Source organism: Loxodonta africana, chromosome 21 (assembly GCF_030014295.1).
Source record: "Loxodonta africana isolate mLoxAfr1 chromosome 21, mLoxAfr1.hap2, whole genome shotgun sequence".
Taxonomy (NCBI): Eukaryota; Metazoa; Chordata; class Mammalia; order Proboscidea; family Elephantidae; genus Loxodonta; species Loxodonta africana.
The window spans coordinates 19604815-19631468 of NC_087362.1; the positions used below are offsets into that span (position 1 = coordinate 19604815).

Here is a 26654-nt window from a genome sequence, read left to right on the forward strand (position 1 = left end):
TCAGCAGTTCGAATCCACCAAGTGCTACTTGGAAATTCTATGGGGCAGTTCTACTCTGTCCTATAGGGTTGCTATAAGTCGGAATCGACTCAACTGCAATGGGTTTTTTTTTTTTTTTTTTGGTTTGGGAGTTAATACACTTATTAGAAAGTTATTTAATTTTTCTTATTCTCGGATATCTCATCAGTAAACTAACAGTACCCACTTCATTGGGTTATTCTGACCATTCTTTTTTTACTTATTCACGTAACCATGTTTATTGAATGACTACTATGGCCTATATATTGTGCTAGAAACTGAGTTTATAATGGTGAACAATAACAGAAAAGGACCCCAGCCTCTTGGGAATTTATAATCTGGAGCCACAAATGGATATTAACCAAATAACCAAATGTCAACTTGCAACTGAAGCAAGCATTGCCGAATAAAATATACATGGCTCCATGAGAAACTGTAATGGAGGAAGGTGACTGAGTCACGCAGTTCAGAGAGATAAGGAGCCTGAAGCACACAGCACATAGTGAGCACTCACTAAGTGTTAGCCATTCTTATTTTTATATTCTTTTATTATTTTCATTCTCACTCTCATTCTTATTTTAGATCAATAGGTCCTCAACTATTGCTTTTGCTCAGAATCATTTGTTCAAATGTTACCGTGAATGCTCTTATTTCCTAAACTAGTAGCTCTCGAAGGTGAGATGTAGAACTCCCCAGGCTTCCAGAAGCACACTGGGTAAAAACTGAACTCCCTACTTTATTCTCTTCGAACATTCTCTGTGAAGGTACAGATTCCCAGATTGAATCCTCAGCCCTGATCTCTCTTAATTTCAGTCATATATCCAGGTGCCTATTAGGTATTTCCACTTGCATTTAAAAAAATTTTTAAATAATATTTTACTGTGTTTTTGGTGAAAGCGTACACAGCAAATTAGGTTCCCATTTAACAATTTCTATACATATTGTCCAGTGACATTGGTTACATTTTTTACAATGTGTCATTGTTCTCTTTATTTCCATTCTGGTTGTTCTGTTTCCATTAATCTAGCTTCCCTGCCCACCACACCCTTACCTTCTCATCTTTGTTTTAGGGTAAATGTTGACTACTCGGTCTCATACAGATGATTTTTTTTTTTTAAAGAAGCACAGTACTCATGGGTGTTATTATTTATTTTATGGGCCAATCTGTTATTTAGCTGAAAGGTCACCTCCAGCAGTGGTTTCAGTTTCAAATGTAAAGGGTAGTTTAGGACAATAGCCTCGGGGGTTCCTGTAGTCTACTGGTCCATAATCTGTTTTTTTTTTTTAAGAATTTGAGTTTTGTTTTACATTTCTCTCCCATTATATCCAGGACCATCTATTGTTTCACTGGTCAGAACTTTTGGTAGTTGTAGCTGGGGACCATCTAGTTCTGGTCTCAGGATCGATGAGGCCATGATTCATGTAGGCTCTCAGTCCTGTAGACTAGTTTCTTCTTTGAGTCTTTTGTTTCTTTCTTTCTTTTTTGCTCCAGACAAGTACATACCAATAGTTGTATCTTAGATGGCTGCTTGCAAGCTTTTAAGACCCCAGACGCTACTCACCAAACTAAGATGTAGAACATAAACTTTATGAACTATGTTATGCCAATTGACCAAGCTGTCCCACAAGACTGTGGTTCTAAGCCTTCACACCCAGTAAACCAATCTCATGAGGTGTCTGGTTATGTCTAAGTCCACTTGCATTTTTAATAAACATGACAAATATACCCTTGCATTTTTAATAAGCCTCACAAATGTAACATTGCTAAAACAGACTTTCACCCCAAACTCATTCTGTTGAAGCCTTCTCAGCTCAGCTAATGGCACCTCTATCCTTTCAGCTGTTCAGACCAAAAACCTTGGAGGCATCTGTAACTTTATCCTTTCCTTACATCCCATCCACAAGAAAATTCTGTCAGTATGTATCCTGAATCTGCCAACTTCTCACTATTTCTCCACAAAGACTATGTCATCCCCTGCCTTGATAAACGCAGTAGATTGGGCTAATGCAGTAATGTCTTTGTCTTCCTGCTCTGTGCTTGGCCTCTTAATTTATTTTCGACATAGCACTTAGAGTGATTTTTAAACAATATAAATCTACTCGTGATACTAGTTTGCTCAGAACTCTAGAGGGGTGTTTCATCAATCTTAGAACAAATCCATACAATACCCTACAGAGAATGTGAACACTAACCAACAATTTTTTAAATGGATAAATTAGGCTAAGTGATTGTCCAATTAACATCTTAAGTTTTTAGGAGAAAACAAGGATCTGTGATATCGTGCCAGAGAAAGATATTTTAAGTCTGCAGATCTACCTTTTTCTCCTATTTTTCTTGCTGAACTTTTTGACTTTTTGCTCGTTTCCAACTTTCTCAAAGGTGTGGCGGTCGTAGTATTCATGCCTTTGGCAGCAGTGGTTTACAACTATCAAATGAAGGGATGCTCACTGTTGAGCATCAAGAAAACATATTGTATTTTTCTGAGTTGCATCCATCTCACTGAAAAATGTCTGAACTATCAACACGGAAGAATTTATGGGTTAATTATTCAGAGACTTGAAAACTGGGCCATAGTTTATTTAGATCTGTTAGAACGGGTCAGTGGGAGAAATACTCATTAATACTAAAATAGCATTCAGAGCTTAGTTACTTAAAGCCTCATTCTCATTTTCTATAAGACATTTTCCAATTGTTCTGCTTATTTATTTCATAGGCACCTCTTTTATATTTCTCATTAATTTTGAAAGATTAAATTCCAATAATAATATTACAAATGTGAAAAATGCAACGCATTTTTCCAGTGCTTCAATATTACCTAAGCTTCGAATCTTATTTCTTATAATTACTGGCTCTTTTTAAAAACATATTTTATTTCAGATACATCAAGCCTTGTCCCTACTTCAGAATCTGTGGCCAGAAGGTGCTGATGTCAGAGGTGTGGTCTGCTCTGTGTCATGTTCAGTGACTCTAAAACTCTATGAAAAAATGTTATGTCATGGACAAGCCTGTGAAAACCTAAACACATGCACAGAAAATTGTAAAACACAGGTAGGATTCTTTAAAAAAGAAATTTTATTACTTAATGTAGTTTTTGAAGAAGCGATGATTAAGAGGGGTAGTAGCTATACGTGTAAACTCATCGTCAAATAGAAAATTATACTCTTGTCACACATATTTTCAATAAATGTTGAGATAAGTGTATGGATTATACTTTTATGAAAGCATGCAGGAATCTTTACAAATCAAGTTAAAATGATTTTTCTTTCCTGCTATGAGGATGTCATCTAATTACAACCAACGCTACTGCTTTCGTGAGTTGAAAACCCTTTGTCTTTTCATCTCTTCTCTTCTTTATTCATAATTTGCATTTATTTCATTATTCTTCTTTATTCATAATTTGCATTTATTTCATTATTTTAAGAGCCCTACAGCTTTGCATATCCGTTTCTTGTTTTGTTTTTATTTGCCAATAATTTTGTTTTATGCTTTAATTATAAAATATTTTTAACATAAGAATGATGCAAATATTTCAATGTTTATTAAGTTAAATGTTGGAATTCTCAGGTGATATTTAGGACGTAGAATTATAAGCCAGAGATTGCCTAATTTTTACTTTTCGTTAAATGTTTCTAAGGTATGTATGGAAAATATTAAGATTCGATAATACTGCTGTCAATATCTGGGGGTTCATTATGTTTACACAATTCTATATGTTTGAAATAATAAAAAAAAGAATCAATTTTGGAAAAGTATCACAACAAATTTCACTAGTAACTGAGCCATTCATATCCAAGAATCAATACAATGGATTTTGAGCATCTTGAAATCTATTTTTCTTATGCAAAATTTGGGAAACACATATTTAAATCAAAGTTCCGATTACCATTTTCATTTTTGGATCATATGTAAATCATAGAGGTGTCAGCTGCCTGTGTTTGTATTGTGGTAACTGATAGTCGTTAGGGTTTGTGTGTTCAAATGAGTGATTCTTATCTTCCTAGACAAATTTAGAATCAAATAATAAATTAGAACCAGGGGTCAGACGGATGGACATGTAAATATCAGTTTTCCACATTATGAAGCTGAATGGCTTTAGATCTGTAGCCAAAAACAGCTCGCTTTCACTTCACCCCTGAGGCAGACAAACAGCCCCAGTCATAAGTAACTCTGGCCACCTTGCGGGCTTTGTCCTTACAGTACTTGAGAATTCACTCATTCTATGGAGAGGCTGGATTTGAAAGAGAGAGTCCTGAAGGAGTTGACAGGAACACTCAGGGTTTCTCCCAGACTCTTCAACTATATGAATGCTTCATCCAGCCCAACTAACCAACTCTCTAAGCCATTCTTCCTCTCCCGAGAAGTGAGTGATAGGGAAGGGGGCAGGATAAGAATGTATATTTTGCTGTGTGAGAGAATTTTTCCTTCTTAGTTACCAAAAAAGAAAAACCCAGAACACCAAACCTGTAGCGATTGAGTGGATTTCTACTCATAGTGACCTTATAGGACAGAGTAGAACTGCCCCATAGGATTTCCGAGAAATGGCTGGTGGACTCGAACTGCTAACTTTTGGCTAGCAGCCTAAACTCTTAACCACTGCACCGCCAGGCTCCTTCTTAGTTAAGTAAAGTGGAAAGTCATTTATTTTTCAGGAAACAGGAAGAATGCGGGAATAAATGTTCTCCCAAAAGGAAGTTATGCTGAGAAACAACTATGCCAAAAAAGAGTTCCAGAAACAGACATTCCTTTTTCTTTTTAAATTAACTAATTAATTTATTGTGCTTTAAGTGAAAGTTTACAAATCAAGTCAGTCTCTCATACAAAAAGGTATACACTCCTTGCTATGTACTCCTACCTGCTCTCCCACTAATGAGACAGCACATTCCTCTTCTCCACCCTGTATTCCCCATGTCCATTCACCCAGCTCCTGTCTCCCTCTTCCTTCTTATCTCTCCTCCAGACAGGACTTGCCCACATAGTCTCATGTGTCTACTAGAGCCAAGAAGCTCACTACTCACAGGTGTCATTATCTATAGTCCACTCCAATCCCTGTCTGAAGTGTTGGCTTCGGGAATGGTCCCAATCTTGGGCTAACAAAGGGTCCAGGGACCATGACCTCCAGGGTCCTTCTAGTCTCAGTCAGGTCCTTTTATGTGAATTTGAGATCTGCATCCCACTATTCTCCTGCTCCATCAGGGATTCTCTGTTGTGTTCCCTGTCAGGGCAGTAATTGGTGGTAGCTGGACACCATCTAGCTCTTCCGGTCTCAGGCTGATGTAGTCTCCAGTTTATGTGGCCCTTTCTGTCTCTTGGGCTCATCTTTACCATATGTCTTTGGTGTTCTTCATTCTCCTTTGCTCCAGGCGGGTTGAGACCAATTGATACATCTTAAGATTGCCACTTGCTAGCTTTTAAGACCCCAGACACCTCTCACCAAAGTGGAATGCAGAATGTCGGAAATAGACATTTCATATCACAACTCCGCGAGTTTAAAAGAGGGTGTTTTAGTGATGTCATTTTTTCCAGTAATTATGTATTTTATTTGCATTACATTTACTTTCTTATTTAACAAACAACTTCTCAGTACCTAATGTATTACAGACCCTATCCTACGCATGAGGGATATAGCATTGAATAAGACAAGTTGTGTGCCCTCTAGGAATATTTAGCTTAGTGGGGAAAACAAAAACATCAATATTTACAAGTTTGGCTAAGGACTGTGCTAAAGATAAATTCACTAGTACAGAGTCAGGGTAGCCATATAAGAAAGGTGTTTGTGCAAGTCTTAATGGAGAAAAAGTGACTTTAGATGTAATTTGAAAAGCTACAAGTATTTTAGGATGGTCTGAGAAAGGCTTGATTCATTGACTGAGAGTGGTGAAAGACAGGCCTGGAGAGATAGCAAGGGAGATCCTGTAGGGTTTGTGCACTAAGTTGCTTTGTGAAGTGAACTAAGAACTAGAAAATTAATCCTGGATATTTTGAGGAAACATTGAGAGGTTTTTAAGAAGTCCTCTGATATGTTATTCGTGTGTTATGTATTGTATCAGTCAGGCAAGAGGACTGATTGGAGATAAGCCTGAGTAGTGGCAGTGATAGAACTTGAAGTAAAATTGTTGGGACAGGAACACATGGATTAACAGATGTTACGGAAGTAGAACCAGCAAGGCTCATTGACTGATTTGATGTGGAATTATGGAGAAAAGAATCGGGGACAACTATACTAGCTAATAATAAATATTGTTTTTTAAAAGTTAAGTATTCTTAGCACATTTACATGCATTTAGTGATTTAATCTTTATAACAACCCAATGAGTTTGACATTATTAGTATTATTACCATTTTACAGAGGAGACAACCAAGGTAGAGAAAGGTGAAGTAACTCTACCAAGGTTACAAATGTTGTAAGTTGCAGAGTTTGATTCAAGAGCAAGCATTTTAGCTGCAAGGCACTTGCTTTTCAACATAGGTATTAACATTCTCAGAACTACGGTACCTAGGTTTTAGGTTTTAGATTGGGATAACTCACTAAATGGTGGTTTTGTTAACTGACCTTGGGGTATGGGAGGAAGAGCAGTTTAGGGGGTCTAGGTCACTGCTAAGGCAATTAAGTTTTAAAAATTCCCATGATATATACAAGGTTGTGTCTTTTGTAAGTAGTTTTGCGTATGGTACTGGGGGGGTGGCGGTTTGCATATGGAACTAAAGTGAGCAGAAAGAAGACAGAAAGGAATAGCATTTGAAGTATTCAGTTGAGATGTTTTCTTTAAACCATGAGTTAACATACATAAGTATGTTATTTAATTTCAAATATTTGGGGATTTTCCAGAGATATTTGTTATTTAAATTTTAATGCCACTGTGGTCAGTGAACATATTCCGTATCACTTGAATCCTTTTAAATTTCCTTGAACTTGTTTTATGGCCCAGAATATGGTCTATCTTGGTATATGTACTGTGAACACTTGGTAAGAATGTGTATTCTGCTGTTGTTCAGTTGAATGTTATATAAATGTCAATTAGGCCAAGTTAATTGATTATTCAAGATTTCTCTATGTCTCCCCATTTCTTTTTCCTCTTTCCTACTGCTTTTTCTTTCTTTATGTATCCTATTTCTTCCCTGATCATAGGACAAATATTTCTTATTACATTCTGGTTCTCAGCTATCATCATTGCTGATGAGATTTTCATAAGCCTGGGAATGGGAGGTAACATGCCATAGCATATTTAGCATTTGTAAAAGCTAACAGGGAGTAGTGTTACTGGCGTCAGAATTATGACTGTGAACAGGATGAAGCAAGAATGTCAAAAACCTAAATTGCTTAGAGAAACACCGAAAATCAGTGTAATAGAATACCATCATTGTGAGTAGATACGATTTGAATTAGGCAGCATCACCAAACATGTCAGGAAAGCGTTCCAAAGAGACGGCAGTGGAAGTGGGTTATGTAGGTCATCATTATGTTAATTTCTCAGAAGATACATCAAATTAGCAGCGAGTAGAGCAAGGTCCATTGATTACAGAAATGGTATCACCAAGGACACACCATATATCCTAAAACAGCCTCTGGGCAGACTGTAGAGTTCCCGCTTCTGGAAGGTGCGTGAAATTTTTTGAAAGAACCCAGTGCCTAAGCTGAATGCTTCCCCTAAGCTGCTGTCTGACCTGAAGGTGATTCCAGGGAGCCAGATCCTACAAGGTTCAAAAAGACGCCGAAGGGCAGATGGCCTGTGTGGGTCACCCCAATTCCATGCACTCGGAAACCTGGATTCCAGGTGAATCAAAATGATTTTGGCCAAACTAGCTGTGTACTTAAAGGAGCACTGGTGGCACAGTGGTTATTCGACTGCTACCTGAAAGGTCAGTGGTTCAAAGCCACCAGCGGCTCCAAGGGAGAAAGATGTGGCAGTCTGCTTCTGTAAACATTTACAGCCTTGGAAACCAGTGGGGTTGCTATAAGTCGGCAATGGCCCGACGGCAGTGGGTTTGGCCTTGGTTTTGGTTAGCAATATATATTTCTCAGAGCCCATGCTTTCTGTTAGTAATACCAACAATGATGGAGATGTTACTATTAAAAATAACATCTAACTTTCATTGAGTCTTTATTACATCCCAGTGCTGGGTGTGCTATACACATTATCGGTAATCTTTACAACAGTTCTGCAGGGAAGGTAATCTCATTATTCCACTTTATAGGTGAATAATTCAAATAGCCAATTGGCGGTAAAGCTGTTATGCAAACATAGGTCTTTTCTTTTTCTTCTACACTGCACTGCCTCAGCGTGCAGATCATACCCCCTCTTCAGTCCTGGTCTCCCAGATAAGAAGAAGTGTGACAATAAGAAGCTTCAGAGACCTTCCTGCATTGCTGCTCTTGATGTTATAAACAAATAGATAAAGGGCACCTCAGAAGACAGGTCTGGTTATCTGCTTCCAAAAGGTCATAGCCTTGAGAACCTTATGGAGCAGTTCTACTCCATACACATGGGGTCGCCAGGAGTCAGGATCGACTAGACGGTAATTACCAACAACAACAGTCATGCGTCAAAACAGGTGGCCATTCCTTATCATTTTATATAATGAATGCATAAGGTACAGTGAATGATGGGGCTGTATTTATTCTGAAGTATGTACCATAGTTATGAGAATGTTAATATCCATCTTGAAGAGCAATTACCTTGGAGCTAAAATGCCTGCTTTTGAGTCTAAACTCTGCCCACCATTTAGAAAAATAAATCATGGGCTTATTACAAATTTTGTTCAAATAAAATCTCTGAAAAGAAATAAATTCACGACATAGAAAAATTGTGGATAGAGTCTTTTAAGATACTGCTACTGCATGGCTGAATTTTTACATGACAAACGTCTGGGTTGATACTTTTCTAATTCATTGGTTTTCCAGGACTGGGAGGGAGCACCAACGCTGAATGAAGCAGGAGACCTTTGCAGGATGCTCTGCCTTAGTGTGATTTTCCTTCAACATTTATCCCTGTTTCAAAGAGCTAAGAGCAGAATCGTTACTCACACTTGGGACAGAACACTGTCACCATTTCTAAGAATGGTAGGTAAACCACATGGCAATTCAGCAAGGCAAAAGAAGGCGTAATATTTCAACTTCATGTATTTATTATTTTTTTTTTTGCTGTATTCACCTTAAAAATTGCTACCAGCAAACAATGCATATTTCTGGGAATGGTTGTATTCAATGCTAAAATCTCTAATCTGCCATCTATAAAAGAATCCATCCAAATAATCTTACGATTTCTGTGAAGAAGAAATTCTCACAATTGATACATACACACTAAAGTAGTGAATAACAATTTACATTAGTCTGCGTTTATACTTCATTATGAATTTAAACAGAGACGAAAGGGGACAATAGTCATTTGTTAGCTATGGTATAACTTCACTAAGCTTAATTTCTGTATTTTGCACAGTGCTTTTTTTTCTTAGTTTGGTGCTTTTGAACAGCCTCTGGGAATCTCACATTTGGGTTAACAACTTTGCTCAAGAAAAAAAGATGCGTTTGGACCGACCCTTAATTTAAGAAGACATCCTGTAATTCTTTTTATTATAAGAACTCAAAACTGCTTAGAGTAGAAATATTCTAGTAGCCTGAGCACTGTATGAGATAAAAAAGAGATAAAGGTATAGTAAATTACATAAGGTGAGAGCACTGCCATTGTGAAGTATTTTTTAAAAAAAAATCCATGTAATACAATAAACTCAAGCATAATTTTATGGTTGTAAAACCGCATTGTTTTTTTCATTACCAGGCCTTGTCAGCACAGTAGTCTTATACATACAGGTGACATTTTCAATGTATATGTAAGAAATGTCCTTTGATATGTGACTGCATTTTATTTAGGTGCTAACTCATGAAACATTGGTTTGAATGAATTTCAACTGAAACACAGAGGAAATAGCAATTAAAAGCCCATTACTTTTATGTGTTGGTTTGATTATTTTGAGCCAATAAATAATTATTGAGTGCATGAATGCAATAAGTTCAAAAGAGTCATTTCGTTTTGGAGCTGAATACTACCTTAGTGTTCATTAACCTTAAGATCATTAAGCTTTATTACATTATATAACAGAGAGAGGACGAGTCACGCGTATCTGGTCATACATTTTGTCAACGGCAGGGACAGGGCACTGTGCTCTTGACATTTACTGTGTTTCCTTTTTCTTAGTATGAAGCATAGATTCTGTTGAGGGAAGTTAAAGTGAAACATTAATGCTTTGGGAATATTGAATAACTTTTTAATTCTTTCATACTTTTTTCCCAGCTAAAGAGATGTGAATTTTTCATCCTAAAACAGTTAAAGATTAATAACAATTGGAAAGTGAATTTCACCAGTCTCCCTGACTTAACTGATAAGATTTTATGGAAAAATATCATCTATTATTATGAAGTTGAATATTGCAAAGGTATTGTAAAAGGACTGCATATCATTAAAAAGATTTTTTTTGAAGGAGTGAGAATTGTGTCTGACAGATAATGACAATGGATCGTTAATTAATTGATTATAATGGTGTAGAAAGCTTTCTTTGTAGATCTTTTTTGTAGAAACCTGCATTTTGCTAAGAAACACCATGTTCCATGAAGGGCTCGTGTAAGAATTCTTTTTCTCAAGATGAACTCTGGGATCATTTATCAGCTATTTGGGGAGAAAAAAAGAAAGGCTAAATTGCTTACTCCTTGAACCTTACGATGAATTTCCATTTTTTGTGTATCTCTCTTTTTTTTTCTTTTTTTTCTCGTATATAATGCATCCTGGAGATGGTATAAAATGACAGCGTAGGTTTGTTTTGGAGAAGGCGTTCCTAGGAAAACTCTAAAGGAGCATAAGGTTGGAGCGTCATCTGAAGAAGGAAGATGAGCGGTGGAGGAACCCTGCCCCATAATGCCCTTCGCTGGCGCATGCCCCCCAGCGGACCTCAGAACTCCTGACTATGGACTCCCTGAGTTCTTCTGGCTACAGTGTGGGAACCATAGGCTGACTTCTCATGAGTCATATTGATTTTTTTTCCCCCCCCAAAAAAAAATTTTTTTCAAGTGATAGAAAAATATAGTAACATAGTAACTATGTTCAAAGATACTTCTACTTCCTCTAACAATAGTTATAATACTTGCCGAATATGTAAATATAAAAACTTGCCAGAACTTGATGTGTTTTGTTTTAAGCATTCAAGATGAAATAATACAGCCATAGACTTAAATAACTCATATTCTCTCAACACATAAGATATAATGATTGTCACTCAGGCTTTAAAAATTGATTTGAATATTTTTTTCTCTGTCTCCATAGAGCTAAACTTGGAATTGGGTAACACCTTGACACAGGAATATGAGAAACTGTGGAACTCAGTCTTAACATTATCAGGGGGTTGTGATTTTGGAGAACCCGTGCCCTTAAGGAGAACTTCCAGACCATTTCTTAGACAGAAAGAAATACCTAAAAAAAAAAAAAGAGGTACTAAATTTTTTTTTTTAATTGCTGTCAGATTAGCAATATAATCCTTGTTTAGAAAATAAATCTGGCCTTTGTAAGTTTTGCCTTTTTGAAGGATTAGTCCTGTTGATTTTCTTCCATGCCCACAGCATCCCCTTTGCCTTCTTACATTATTGTTGTTATTGTTTGTTTTGTTTTAAGTAAGCACATGAAAAAAGGAACTGACATTTTTTCATTACCTTTTATTATGCCCTTCACATGAATTTTTCTTATTTTGTCTTAAATCACGTAGTGAGTTGATGATAGGGGATTTGGACCCATATCTGCCTGCTTGTAATATGTTCACCATATTTTCTGCAGAGTAAAGGTTTTGCCAAAGCTTATATGAAGAAATCAGTGTGTTATGATTACCTGCCTTCAAGTTGTTAGCTGCATTCCAGTCATCCCCAACTCATGGGGACCCCACGTACAGTGGGATTGGACCTGGATCTTTTGATCCATAGAGTTTTCATTGGCTAATTTCACAAGTAGGTCACCAGGCCTTTCTTCCTGGTCTGCCTTTGTCTGAAAGTTCTGCTGAAACCTGTTGAAAGACAACTGGTGGCTGCACTTGAGGAACATTGACTGGGAATCAAACTCAGATCTCCCTCACGGAAGGCGAGAATTCTACCTCTTGCCTTCTATTAACAGATTAGACTTGGCTACGCATCGGTTGCCATGAGTTGGAATCAACTCCATGGCCACGTTTTCTTTCTTTTTTTTTAATATGGAAAATTTTTATTTGGGACTGAGATAAAATATATAAAGGCTCTTTTGAGTTTAAACTAATCAATGGTGTAGAAGTATGAATTTATTTTACTAATATTAATGTTTAAATGTAAATTTAGAAATTTTAAAACCTTTATCTTTTGTTTCTTTTGGTTTGGTCTAGAGAAAGACTGTTCCCCCCCGCCACCCCCCGAGGGCCAGAATAAGTACTTGTCTTTTCTGGATTGCATAGTGCCTTATTCACTGTATTTCTCAAAGGCATTCAGCATAAATTGAAATGAAATTCTATTTCAATTTACTCAATATATATTTTACATTTGTGACTTTGCATGTAGAATATAAATTTGATTTAAATATCCTGCCTTATAACAATTCTATTGAGTATTATTTACTTTGCAATAAATGATTGAAGTGTTTCATTTTATTAGTCCAAAACACTTACATCACAGTGATTCATTTGATTAGATTTTGATGTTGAAATATTAATTTTATTTCTGAATTCTACCAAGGATCAAGCCAAGAAATTCACATATCAGGACTCATCCCTCTAAAATCCGAGCTTATACAAGACTATGCTGGAGATATTCTTGCAGAACTGCCCTTTCTAAGCAGGTATTTATAGAAAAACTTCGCTTGTTTGTAGTATCTACATATCTCTATTTATATGTCACTAAATACAGTGGCCTGATTTGTTGTTGTATCTATTGGGTCTATTGATTAGCAAATTTCATGTTAGAAGATACATTTTTATGAGAATTTTAGTGATTTTTACTTTCTGCTTCATCAATGTTATTTAACAATATTTATGTATCTTCTTTAAACCATTATATCCTTCATCCTTTGCATGTGGAAATGTCCCCTTTATGTTTTTTCCTGCAATTGACCTGACATGATTTACAGTATAATAAAGGAAATGGGTTGCTGTGGTATGGTGGTAGCCAAGGTATAGAGCGTAAAAGCCAGATGTGAGATAAATCATTCACGTAGATCTTGAAATCATCAAGAATGATGAAAAAAGAGGAAGAATTAAGGAGAAAGATAGGAATTCACGCCCAGGGAAAGAGTGATAGTAATCTGCATTCAGTGAAAGAAATAGAGGAAAGAGGAAGATTGACCACTTCACTAAGAAGAGTTGTAGTTGACACTGGAGTAAGCTGGCAAGAGGCATGTATATACTAAAATTGATTCATTGTTTATGTGAAATCCAAATTTATCTGGGTGTCCTATTATTTTACTTTCTAAATCTCTCAGTCAGTCCTATACTGAAGGCACGTGTTTCAATGGAGTAGAGAGAAAAACAGTGGTCCTGAGCAGCAAAGAGGAGCATGGAGGGTATTCAACTGCCTACAGGATTTATAGTTATAAACATGAAGGGCAGAGATCTTTAAAATAAGTCATGGTTTACAGTAGAAACGAAACAAAAGAAACCCACATGTGTTCTGTAATGTATGTTTTCTGTTTTCCTCAGTGATGATCCTGCTGTTAAGTCTCTTTCCAAGAAGACAGAATGTGATGAACACAAACATTGGCATTCTTCTAGACCTCTTAGTGATGATTTTGAAGGAGCTCGATGCAACAATGGTGGTAAAAATAACTAATATCCAGTAAACATTTTCAATGCTGTTATTTAGTAAAGAATTGTTGTCAGGTGAGGTCAGCACAATCTGGACTAAACCAAATGCAAAGAAGTTTCCTGAGTAAGCTGAATGCTTCAAAGGCGAGCGTGGAAGGGGAGGGGGTTTAGGAACCGTGGTTTCAGGGGACATCTAAGTCGATTGGCATAATAAAATCTATTAAGGAAACATTCTGCATCCCACTTTGGAGAATGGCAGTCCATGGTATATTCAGTATTCTTTCCAACACCATAATTCTAAGGCACACATTCTTCTTAGGTCCTCCTTATTCACTGTCCAGCTTTCCCATACATATGCTGTGATTGAAAATACCATAGCTTGGGTGAGACGCACCTTAGTCTTCAAAATAACATCTTCACTTTTTGACACTTTAAGGAGGTCTTTTGAAGCAAATTTGCTCAGTGCAATGCATCCTTTGATTTTTTGACTGCTACTTCCATGGAGGTTGATTGGATCCAAGTAAAAGGAAATCCTTGACAACTTCAATATTTTCTCCGTTTATCACGATGTTGCTTATTGGTCCAGTTGTGAGGATTTTTGTTTTTGTTGGGATGCAATCCATACTGAAGGCTGTAGTCTTTGATCTTCATCAGTAAGTGCTTCAAGTCCTCTTTACTTTCAGCAAACAAGGTTGTGTCATCTGCATATTGCAGGTTGTTAATGAGTCTTCTTCTAATCCTGATGCCACGTTCTTCTACATTTAGTTCAGCTTCTCGGATTATTTGCTCAGCATACAGACCGAGTAAGTATGGTGAAAGGACCCAACCCTGACACATGCATTTCTTTCCTTAAACCACACAGTATCACCTTGTTCTGTCCAAACTGCCTCTTGATTTATATACAGGTTCCTCATGAGCACAATTAAGTGTTCTGGACTTCCCAGTCTTTGCAATGTTATTCATAATTTGTTATGATCCACACAGTCAAGTGCCTTTGCATAGTCAATAAAACACAGGTAGACATCTTTCTGGTATTTTCTGCTTTCAGCCAAGATTCATCTGACATCTACAATGATATCCTCATTCCACTTTCTCTTGTGCATCTGACTTGAATTTCTGGCAGTTCCCTGTTGATGTACTGCTACAACCGCTTTCGAATGATCTTCAGCAAAATTTTACTTGTGTGTTATATTAATGATTTTGTTCGATAATTTCCACATTCTGTTGGATTACTTTTCTTTGGGATGGGCACAGATATGGATTTCTTCAGGTCAGTTGGCCAGATAGCTGTCTTCCAAATCTCGGCATAGACAAGTGACCACCTCAAGCTCTATATCCATTTATTGAAACATCTCTACTGGTATTCCTTCAATTCCTGCTGGAGCCTTGTTTTTCGCCAGTGCCTTCAGTGCAGCTTGAACGTCTTCCTTAAGTATCATTGGTTCTGGGTTACATGCTACCTCCTGATATAGTTGAACATTGACCTATTGTTTTTGGTACAGTGACTCTGGGTATGCCTTCCATCGTTTTTTGATGCTTCCTGTGTCATTCAATATTTTCCCCGTAGCATCCTTCAATATTTCAGCTTGAGGCTTAAAGATTTTCTTCAGTTTTTTCAGCTTGAGAAATGCCGAGTGTGTTCTTTCCTTTTGGTTTTCTAACTCTAGGTCTTTGCACATTTTATTATAGTACTTTATTTGTCTTCTTGAGCCCCCTTTGAAATCTTCTGTTCAGCTCTTGTACTTCATTATTTCTGCAGAAATTGGTAAAAATCTTCAAATTCTTCATCTTTGACCTTAGTGGCTGGTGCATAAATTTGAATAATAGTCGTATTAACTGGTCTTCCTTGTAGGTGTATGGATATTATTCTATCACTGACAGTGTTGTACTTCTGGGTAGATCCTGAAACGTTCTTTTGACGATGAATGTGATGCCTTCCCTCTTCAATTTGTCATTCCCATTGCAGTAGACTCTATGATTGCCCAATTCAAAATGGCCCATACCAGTCCTTTTAAGCTCGCTAATGCCTAGGGTATTGATCTTTATGAGTTCCATTTCATTTTTGACAACTTCCAATTCCTAGATTCACGGTTCATACATTCCACGTTCTGATTATTAATGGATGTTTGCAGCTGTTTCTTCTCATTTTGAGTCATGCCACTTCAGCAAATCGAGGCCCCAAAAGCTTGACTCTGTCTGTGTGATTAAGGTAGATGCTACTTTGAGGAGGCAGCTCTTCCCTAGTCGTATTTTGAGTGCCTTCCAACTTGAGGGGCTCATCTTTAGGCACTATACCAATGTTCCACTACTCTTCATAAGTTTTCATTGGCCATTTTTTTCAGAAGTAGACTACAAGGTCCTTCTTCCAAACCTGTCTTAGACTGGAAGCTCCACTGAAACCTGTCTACCATAGATGACCCTGCTGGCATTTGAAAGTGTGGTGGCTTAGCTTCCAGCATCACAGCAACACACAAGCCACCACAGTATGACAAACTGACAGACAAGTGATGGGCTGAGAGATTATGGTCTAATATATCTCATAATCTTACCTTCTTTTTGATTTCAAATGGGTTCAGGTAGGTTTATCGCACTCGTGTATTTCTTTATAATCAGCACAATTTTTAGGCTGTAAACTGTCAGTTTGTTGTACTGTGGTGCTTTGAGTGTTGCTGTGATGCTGGAAGCTATGCCACCAGTATTTCAAATACCAGAAGGGTCACCCGTGGTGTTCAGGTTTCACTGGATCTTCCAGATTATGACAGACTAGGAGGAAGAACCTGGCAATCTACTTCTGAAAAAAGAAATTAGACAGTGAAAAACCTTTCAGATAGCAACAGAACATTGCCTGATGTGATGCTGGAGGATGAGCCACTCAGGTTGGAAGAAAATGAAAGTATGACTGGGGAAGAGTAGCCTCCTCAAAGTAGAGTTGGCCATAATGATGTGGATGGAGTCAGGCTTTCAGGACCTTCATTTGCTGATATGACCTAACGCAAAATGAGAAGAAACAGCTTCAACCATTCATTAATAATTGGAACGTGGAAATACAAAGTATAAATCAAGGAAAATTGGACATCATCAAAAACGAAATGGCACACTTGATAATCAAGATCCTAGGCATTAGTAAGCTGAAGGAGACTAGTATTGGCTATTTCAATTGGACAATTGTATGGTGTACGATGCCGGGAATGACAAATTGAAGAGGAATGGCATCACGTTCATTGTCAAAAAGAACGTTTCAAGATCTATGCTTAAATACAACATTGTCAATGCCTACAAGAAAGACCATTTAATAAGACTATTATTCAAATTTACACACCAACCACTAATGTCAAAGATGAAGAAATTGAATACATTTACCAATTTCTGCAGTCTGCAACTGATCAAACATGCAATTAAGATGAATTGATAATTACTGGTGATTGGAACGCAAATGCTGAAAACAAAAAAGAAGGATCAGTCCGGCACAACTAGATGGTGCCTGGCTACCACCACCAACTGCTCTGATGGATTACAATAGAGGGATCTGGACAGAGCTAGAGAAAAATGTAGAACAAAATTCTAATTCACACACACACACAAAATTAAAAAAAAAAAAAAGACTAGACATACTGGTCTGACAGAGACTGGAGAAACCCTGAGAGTAAGGGCACCCTTATAGCTCAGTAATGAAGTCAATCCTGAGGTTCACCCTTCAGCCAAAGGTTAGACAGGCTCATAAAACAAAACGAGACTATATTGGCACACCAGCCTAAAGGCAAGGGCAAGAACGCACGAGGGGACAGGAAAGCTGGTAATGGGGAACCCAGGGTTGAGAAGTGGTGAGTATGGACATGTTGTGGGGTTGGCAACCAATGTCATAAAACAATATGTGTATTAACTGCTTAATGAGAAACCAGTTTGCTCTGTAAACCATCTAATGTACAATAAAAAAAAAAATAATAAAAAAAGAAGGATCAGTAATTGGAAAATATGGCTTGGTAATAAAAAGATGAAGGAGATCACATGATAGAGCTTTGCAACATTAATGACTTAATCACCGGAAATATCTTTTTTCAATGACATAAAAGAAAATTATACACGTGGACCTCACCTGACAATACCCGGGAATCAAATGGGCTACATCTGTGGAAAAGAACCATGGAAAAGCTCAATACCATCAGTCAGAATCATCAGTCAGGGGCCTGGTGCAAAATCAGTTGCTCATATGCAAGTTGACACTGAAGGAAATTTAAACAAGTCCACAAAAGCCAAAATATGACCTTGAGTATATTCTACCTGAGTTTAGAGATCCTCTTAAGAACAGATTTGACTATTGACCACGATTGACTGAAGACCAGAGAGTTGTGGGATGACATCAAAGACTTCATATATGATGAAAACAAAAGGTCATTAAAAAGATGAAAAAAAGACCAAAATAAATGCCTAAAAAGACTTTGAAACTTGCTCTTGAATGTAGAATAGCTGAAGTGAATAGAAGAAATGATGACATAAAAGAGCTGGACAGAAGATTTCAAAGGGTGGCTTGAGAAGACAAAGTATAGTAGTGAAATGTGCAAAGACCTGAAGACGGAAACCAAAAGGGAAGAACACACTAGGCATTTCTCAAGCTAAAAGAACTGAAGAAAAAATTCAAACCTCACGTTCCAGTATTCTACGGGGAAAATACTAAATGACACGGAAAGCATCAAAAGAAGATGGAAGGAATACACAGTGTCAGTGTACCAAAAAGAATTGGTCAACATTCAACCATTTCAGGAAGTAGCATATGATCAAGTACTGATGGTACTGAAAGATGAAGTCCAAGCTGCATTTTAGGCGCTGATGATAAACAAGGCCCCAGGAACTGACAAAATTTCAATTGAGATGCTTCAACAACTAATTGCAATGCTGCAAGTGCTGTCACTTATCTATGCCAAGAAATTAGGAGGACAGCTATCTGGCCAACTGACTAGAAGAGATCCATATTTGTGCCCATTCTAAAGAAATGTGATCCAAGAGAATGTGGAAATTATCTAATGATATAATTAATATCACATACAAGCAATATTTTGCTGAACATAATTCAAAAAGAGCTGCAGCCTTACATTGATAGAGAACTGCCAGAAATTCAAGCAGAATTCAGAAGAGGATGAGGAACCAGGAATATCATTGCTGATGTTAGATGGATAGTGACTGAAAGATGTTTACTTGTATTTTATTGACTATGCAAAGGCATTTAACTGTGTAAAGAAAATGATCATATTAAATTATAGATAACATTACGGAGAATGGGAATTACAGAACACTTAACTGTGGTCATGAAGAAACTGCACATAGACCAAGAGGCAGTTGTTTGGACAGAACGAGGGGATACTGAGTGGTTTAAGTCAGCAAAGTGTATGTCAGGATTGTATCCTTTCGCCATACTTATTCAACCTGTATGCTGAGCAAATAAGCCAAGAAACTGGACTATATGAAGAACTTGGCATCAGGACTGGAGGAAGAATTATTAACAGCCTGTGATACGCAAATAACACAAGCTTGCTTGCTTAAAGTGAAGAGGACTTGAAGAACTTACTGATGAAGCTGAAAGACTACAGTCTTCAGGATGAATTACACTTCAACATAAAGAAAACAAAAATCCTCACAACTGGACCAATAAGCAACATAATGATAAATGGAGAAAATATTAAAGTGTTGATGATAAGGATTTCATTTTACTTGAATCCACAATCAATGCCCATGTAAGCAGCAGTCAAGAAGTCAAACAATGTACTGCATTGTGCAAATTTGCTGCAGAAAACCTCTTTAAAGTGTCAAAAATCAAGGATGTCATTTTGAGATCTTGCCATTATATTTTCAACATCCTCCTATGCCTATATCCATGGGAAAGCTGGACAATGAATAAGGAAGACCATAGAAGAATTGACTCATTTGAATTGTAGTGTTGGCAAAGAATATTGAATATACCATGGACTGCCAGAAGAACAAACAAATTTGTCTTGGGAGAAATACAGAAAGAATGCTCCTTAGAAACAAAGATGGTGAAACTTTGTTTCACTCATTTTGAACATGTTATCAGGAAGGACCAATCCCTGGAGAAGGACATCATGCTTGGTAAAAGCACTATGGTCAACAAAAGAGAAGAAGACCCTCAATGAGATGGGTTGGCCACAGTGGCCAATGGACTCAAGCATGGTAATAATTTTGAGGATGATGCAGGATCTGGCAATGTTCTGTTATACATGAGGTTGCAATGAGATGTAGCATACCTGATGGCACCTGAAAATGAACAACATAGTAAAGTTGGTGTAGGAAAAACTGAAAGTAGTTGCACTTAATTAAGACTCCTTATAGCTTGGGAAGTGGCAGACATATTAGTGTTGCAGATCTATGACTTTCACTTAGTATCTATCTTTATCTATAAATCTCTTAATTTCACCTTCATATTTGAGAGACAGTTCTGCTGGATATATGATTCTTGGCTGGCAGTTTTTCTCCTTCAGTATTCTATATATGTCATCCCATTGCCTTCTTGCCTGCATGGTTTCTGTTGAGTAGTCTGAACTTATTGATTCTCCTTTGTAGGTGACTTTTCACTTATCCCTGGCTGCTCTTAAAATTTTCTGTTTATCTTTGGTTATCGCAGGTTTGATGATAATATGCCTTGGTGACTTTCTTTTGGGATCTACCTTGTATGGGGTTCTATGAGCATCTTGGATAGACATCCTTCCATCTTTCACAATGTCAGGGAAGCTTTCTGCCAACAAACCTTTAACAAGTCTCTCTATATTTTTTGTTATCTCTCTCTGTTCTGGTATCCCAATCACTAGCTAGTTATTCTTCATGATAGAGTCGCACATGATTCTTGGGGTTTCTTCAGTTCTTTAAAATTCTTTTATCTGATTTGTCTTCAAATATCTTGGTGCCAAGTGCCTTATCCTCCATCTCTCCAATTCTGCGTTTCAGTTCCTCAATTCTGCTCCTCTGACTTTCTATTGAGTTGTCTACTTCTGTAATTTTATTGTTAAACTTCTGAATTTCTGATTGCTGTCTGTCTATGGATTTTTCCAGCTTATTAAATTTTTCATTATGTTCTTGAATAATCTTTTAATTTCTTCAACTGCTTTATCTGTGTGTTCCTTGGTTTTTTCTGTGTGTTGCCTGATCTCCTTCCTGATGTCTTGGAGAGTTCTGTATATTAGTCTTTTGTATTCTACATCTGGCAATTCCAGGAATACATCTTCTTCCAGGAGGTCCTTGATTCTCTGTTTTGGGAGTTTGTTGAAGCAATCATCGTCTGCTTCTTTATGTGTTTTGATGTTGACTGCTGTCTCTGAGACACCTATAAGTTATTGTAATAATTTATTTTATGTTTGCTACAGTGTCCTAGCTTCTTGCTTTGTTTTGTTTTGAGTTTTAGGTTGCTAGAGTGAGCTAACTTGATTGTTGGTACCTTTGAAGCACTAATGTCCTGTTACCAGATGACTACAGCTGTTACCAGGCATATGAGCCTAGGAGTCCATTCACTATTCTTGTATAGATTCAGCTCAGTTGTCCTGATAGTTGGTCACATACTGTGTGGTGTAGGCTCTCACCTACTATCTTGGAGGAGCAGTGGTGATGGGTGTATGCACTGGTTTCTGGTAGCGGCAGGGGTCACACTCTGAGGAAGGCAGGGTGCTGACTGCCTTCCCCCAAGTATCAGTGAGGAAAGAGTGTCTCATTTCTCTAGAGCGCTCTGGTGGGTGGGCTTTGCAGCTGCACCTTAGGCACCCAATGCTTATACCTCTGAAGACTGGCAGAAACCACTATCCTCAGATCCCTTTTGCAGGTGGCTAGGTGGCATGGATGGAGTCTCCAGCCCTTAGATCCCTGCTGTGGGTAGGTGACGGCCCTGTTTAATAGACAGAGTGGTATCAGACCTCTGAAACCTCCCTCTCCACCACACAGATGAAATAATTATAGCCAGACCTCTAACAGATTTGCCCTTGCAATATAATAGCCACCTGGAACCATGTAGGGGTGAAAGCCAAAGTCTGTGGATCGCTTATGCCTGGACTGGAGCCACTTCTGCTCTGAGCTTCTGGATTAGGGGAGTCAGGAAAGTATTTTTCCCCGTTTATTAATTTGTTCCTTCTCCCAGGCCAGGAGAATAGCTCAGACAGAGTGCAGCAGGTTCTGTCTCAGGCCCAGGGAAATCAACTGTTAATGAAGCTGGCTGGGGTAGGGGGGAGGGGTCAGATAGATAGGAGAGGGTGCTTTCAAAAGAAGGTGCTATTAGACAAAATCACTTATCTTGTGTGGAGAGCACTGTTATCTCAGATTCCAGAGGTGTGTGTAGCCTGTGTGCACTGGTTGGGTCCCCGCTGAGATTGGCCCAGGGGGTTAGGGCTGCATCCCGCACTTGCCTTCTTCCACTGAAGCAGCTTTGTCCTAAACTCCACAGCCAGCCCAGTAACCATCGTGGCAGGGGGTTGGGGTGCTGGCACTTCATTTGCCTTCTTTCGCTGAAGCAGCTGCTTCCTAAACACCACGGCCAGCCCTGCTGTAGACACGCTACAGGGTCAGGGGTGCTCCACTTTGCTTGCCTTCTTTCACTGAAGCTACTGTGTCTCAGGGAAACTACTATCAGCCCTGCCACCACTGCACCAAAGAAACAGTGCCAAGAAATTGGAGCTGAGGCACTGCATGGGCCCAGCAACTCATCGCTGCTTCTGCACCATCTCACCCTCCCCCATCACTCAGTTCAATTGCTTAATTCTGAGTTTGATGCTCAGGGTTCATAGATTGTCATATATGTAATTGATTCACTTGTTTTTTTGTGTCTTTGTTGCAAGAGGGTTCAGCCGAAGCTTCTGCCTAGTTTGCCATCTTGGCCCTGCATCCAGCATCTATCTTATTATTTGAGACCTAGCACTGTTTTTTTTTTTTTAATGTGTTCCAAGGAATCCCTGGGTAGTGTAAATGGTTAATGCACTCAGCTGTACCTGAAAGTTGGTGGTTTGAGACCACCCAGAAGTGCCATGGAAGAAAAGACTTGTGATCTACTTCCCAAAAAGTGGTAATTGGTAACTCTATGGAGCACAGGTCTACTCTGACACACCTACGGGTCTATTCAAAAGCAACTGGTTGGTGGTATGTGCTCTGGATTATGCTAGGTTCTGGGAATACTACAAGGAATAAAAAAGATTTGCTTCCTCTTCCTGTGATCACAGTCTAGCACAGAAAGTGGTAATGCACATACCCTTATAGAGGTAGTTATTTAAAATCATGATAAGTGCCTCAAATCAAGAGGAAAGTGTGTGACAAGAGTCTGGGAGAGGGATGGTGGATTTTCAAGACAAACTATTGAAGTAAGCTTCAAAAGAGATAAGCTTTGGGCTTTGGAGGCTGGCGGTAGTGGCAGAGAGCAATATCTTTGATCTTAATATGCTATCAGCGTTGGGACCCACTACTGTATGAACAGGTGGTGGTGGCTGGCCCTCAGCATCTGGTCAATCTTTACTTTGAAGGATGCAGTTAGGCTGTGCTCCGGTACCAGAGGGTGAGGCTGGTGGGAAAGACAGAGGTCCTGGTACAAGATGCTGTGGCATAGAGAAGGGCCTGGCTCTGCCAGTCTTAGTGCATTTGGTGATAGGAGGCCATTTGGTGCCTTGGGCAGCCTGGATGGTATTCTTGGGTCCTGGCATTTTCTGTCCCCATTGCTGAGTAAGGAAGCACTCAAATGCTTCTCAGGAATGGTCTCAAAATTAGTCAGGGAAATTAGTATCAGAATAAGTGAATAGGATCTGGTTAGGTCTGATTAGAACATGACATGTGTAGGGCTGTTAAATAGGTAGATAAATTGCAGAAGCTCATTTGGAGCTTTTGGTCTTAGCATGATACCTTACTCTAGGTTGTGTTCAGTACTGCCCCAGACTGGGAATATTCTGCCCATTGGCAGTACCTTAATTCCAGAGTCCATCCCATGATATCATCCAGAATTTGACTAAGTTGTTGTAGCCAAATGTTTCTGACCTAAGTTTTAGGGAGTTCTGTTCCCATGTTTGGTTGGTACAGTGTGTCCACAGGCTTTTCTCATGATCCTGTGACCAGTGCCAGGGTCTAACAATGACAAAGAACTGGTATATTCTCATTTAGGCCCTTCTTTTTTTTTTTTTTTTATGGTGAGTCAGAATCGACTTGACAGAAGTGGGTTATGATATTTCAACATGGCTCAAGTAATCTTATGTTACTATATCTCCATCTCTAACATGTCTAGAATTAGATTAATATGAGTTGTTACAGGATTTTGTCAAAGCCTTTTTCATGAACACTCTAAGTATGGAACTGTTATTTATAAATATTAATACCAGCATATTTTATATCCTACAGCTAATTGCAAAGATGCCAAAGGAAGAAGAGATGTACAGAAATTACATCATTTTTATTATGACTTTGGAAAATCTTTGATAGGACGTAACAAACCTCTAAGGGTTGTGAGAGAAAAGCCTCTGAAACTTCCAGCAAGGTCTTCTATGCAAAAGAAAAGGAAATGCCAGGTACAAACTTGATCTAACAGGGTATGGTGATGTGTGGGCGCCTGAGGCTCTACTCTTTGCTTGGGAGTATTGTACAAATTGGCAATCTCATGTGTTGTTAGAGAACAAGAAAGTGGTAGTGGGAAAACGCCCCCTTAAAAAAAGAAAAGAATAATTGTAAGACCAAAAAAAAAAAAAAGACCAAGCATATGCTAAATACTAGCTGTGAATCACAACCGATAAAGCAATTCATTCTCCTTTTAGAACATTTGGAAAATGTGGAAAAGTGTAATGGAGAAAATAAAATCCTAATAGGACCTTCTTACAAACTTAAGCATCTTTAACATTTTGATGCATTTTCTTATAATCCTTTTCCCTTTCATATTATTAGTCTTTTGAAATAAAATTTTATGGGTGCATAATATACAAAATGGCCATAGTATTATTAGTTTAACCACTTCCTTGTTGTAATATAAAAAAAAATTCGTAAGAAAGAAACACCTGTAATTGCACATTCCTGCTGGTAACCACTATTAACATTCTGTTGTTGGTGATGCCATCGAGTTGATTCTGAATAATAGTGACCCTATGTGCAACAGAATGGGACACCGCCAAGTCCTGCATCATCCTCACAATCATTGTTCTGCTTCAGCTCATTGTTGCAGCCTCTATGTCACTCTATCTCATTGAAGGTCTACCTCTTTTTCGCTGATCCTCCACTTTACCAAGCATGATACGATAATATCCATATGCCTACAAGAAAGATCAGCTAATGTGATTATTCAAATTTATGCCCCAACCACTAAGGCAGAAGTGAAGAAATGGAAGATTTTTACCAACTTCTGCCATCTGAAATTGATCGAACATGCAATCAGGATGCATTGATAATTACTGGTGATTGGAATGCCAATGTTGGAAGCTAAGAAGAAGGATCGGTAGTTGGAAAATATGGTCTTGATGAAGAAACAATGCCAGAGTTCGCATGATAGAATTTTGCAAGACCAACAACTTCATTGCAAATATCTTTTTTTCACCAACATAAACGGTGACTATACATGTGGCCCTTGACAGATGGAATACACAGGAATCAAATCGACTACATCTGTGGGAAGAGGCAATGGAGAAGCTTAATATCGTCAGAACAAGGCTGAGGCGAACTGTACAACAGACCGTCGTGTTCATATGCAAGTTCAAGTTGAAGCTGAAGAGAATTAAAAGAAGTCCACAAGAGCCAAAGTGTACTCAAACAGACCTTGAGTATATCCCACCTGAATTTAGAGACCTTCTCAAGAATAGACTTGACACACTGAACACTAATGATCAAAGATCAAATGAGTTGTGGTATGACATCAAGGACATCATACAAGAAGAAAGCAAAAGGTCACTCAAAAGACAGGACAATAAGAGTAGACCAAAATGGATGTCCTTGAACGTAGAGTAGCTAAAGTGAATGGAAGAAATGATGAAGTAAAAGAGCTGAACGGCAGATTTCAATGGGTGTTTTGAAAAGACAAAGTATATAATAAAATGTGCAAAGACCTGGAGTTAGAAAACCAAAAGGTAGAAACATGCTCAGCATTTCTCAAACTGAAAGAAATGAAGAAAAAATTCAAGCCTCGAGTGGCAATATTGAAGGATTCTATAGCAAAAATATTAAATGACGCGGGAAGCATCAAAAGAAGATGGAAGGAATACACAGAGTCACTCTACCAAGAAGAATTAACTGATGATCTACCATTTTAGGAGGTAGCATATGGTCCATTGAAGGAAGAAGTGAAAAACAAGGCTTCAGGAATTGAAGGAATACCAGTTGAGATGTTTCAAACAAATGGATGCAATGGCTGGAAGTACTTGTTCATCTATGCCAATAAATTTGGAAGACAGCTACCTGGTCAACTGACTGGAAGAGATCCATATTTGTGCTTATTCCAAAGAAAGTTTATTCAATGGAAGGTGGAAACTATCGAACAATATCATTAATATCACATGCAAGCAAAATTTTGCTGAAGATAATTTAAAAATGGCTGCAGTCATATATCAGTACAAAACTGCCAGAAGTTCAAGCAGTATTCAGAAGAGAACGTGGAATGAGGGATATTATTACTGATGTCAGATGGATCTTGGCTGAGAGAGAATACCAGAAAGATGTTTACCTGTGTTTTATTGACCATGCCCTTTGAAATCTTCTGTTCAGCTCTTTTACTTCATTTCTTCCATTCACTTTAGCTACTCTACATTCAAGGACAAGTTTCAGAGTCCCTCTGATATCGATTTTGGTCTATTGTTATTGTCCTGTCTTTTGAGTGACCTTTTACTTTCTTCTTGTATGATGTCCT

General features: G+C 38.1%; 1 protein-coding gene across 1 annotated transcript in view; it reads left to right on the top strand.

Moving 5' to 3' along the window:
- Positions 1–26654, top strand: part of LOC100664568 (probable ATP-dependent RNA helicase DDX60) — a 122937-nt gene that overhangs the window by 18118 nt on the left and 78165 nt on the right. The window contains exons 6-12 of the mRNA XM_064273591.1: positions 2897–3067; positions 8919–9077; positions 10306–10447; positions 11329–11493; positions 12750–12852; positions 13709–13824; positions 24173–24339. Coding sequence (XP_064129661.1) covers positions 2897–3067; positions 8919–9077; positions 10306–10447; positions 11329–11493; positions 12750–12852; positions 13709–13824; positions 24173–24339 — 1023 coding nt within the window. The remainder of the gene's footprint in view (positions 1–2896; positions 3068–8918; positions 9078–10305; positions 10448–11328; positions 11494–12749; positions 12853–13708; positions 13825–24172; positions 24340–26654) is intronic.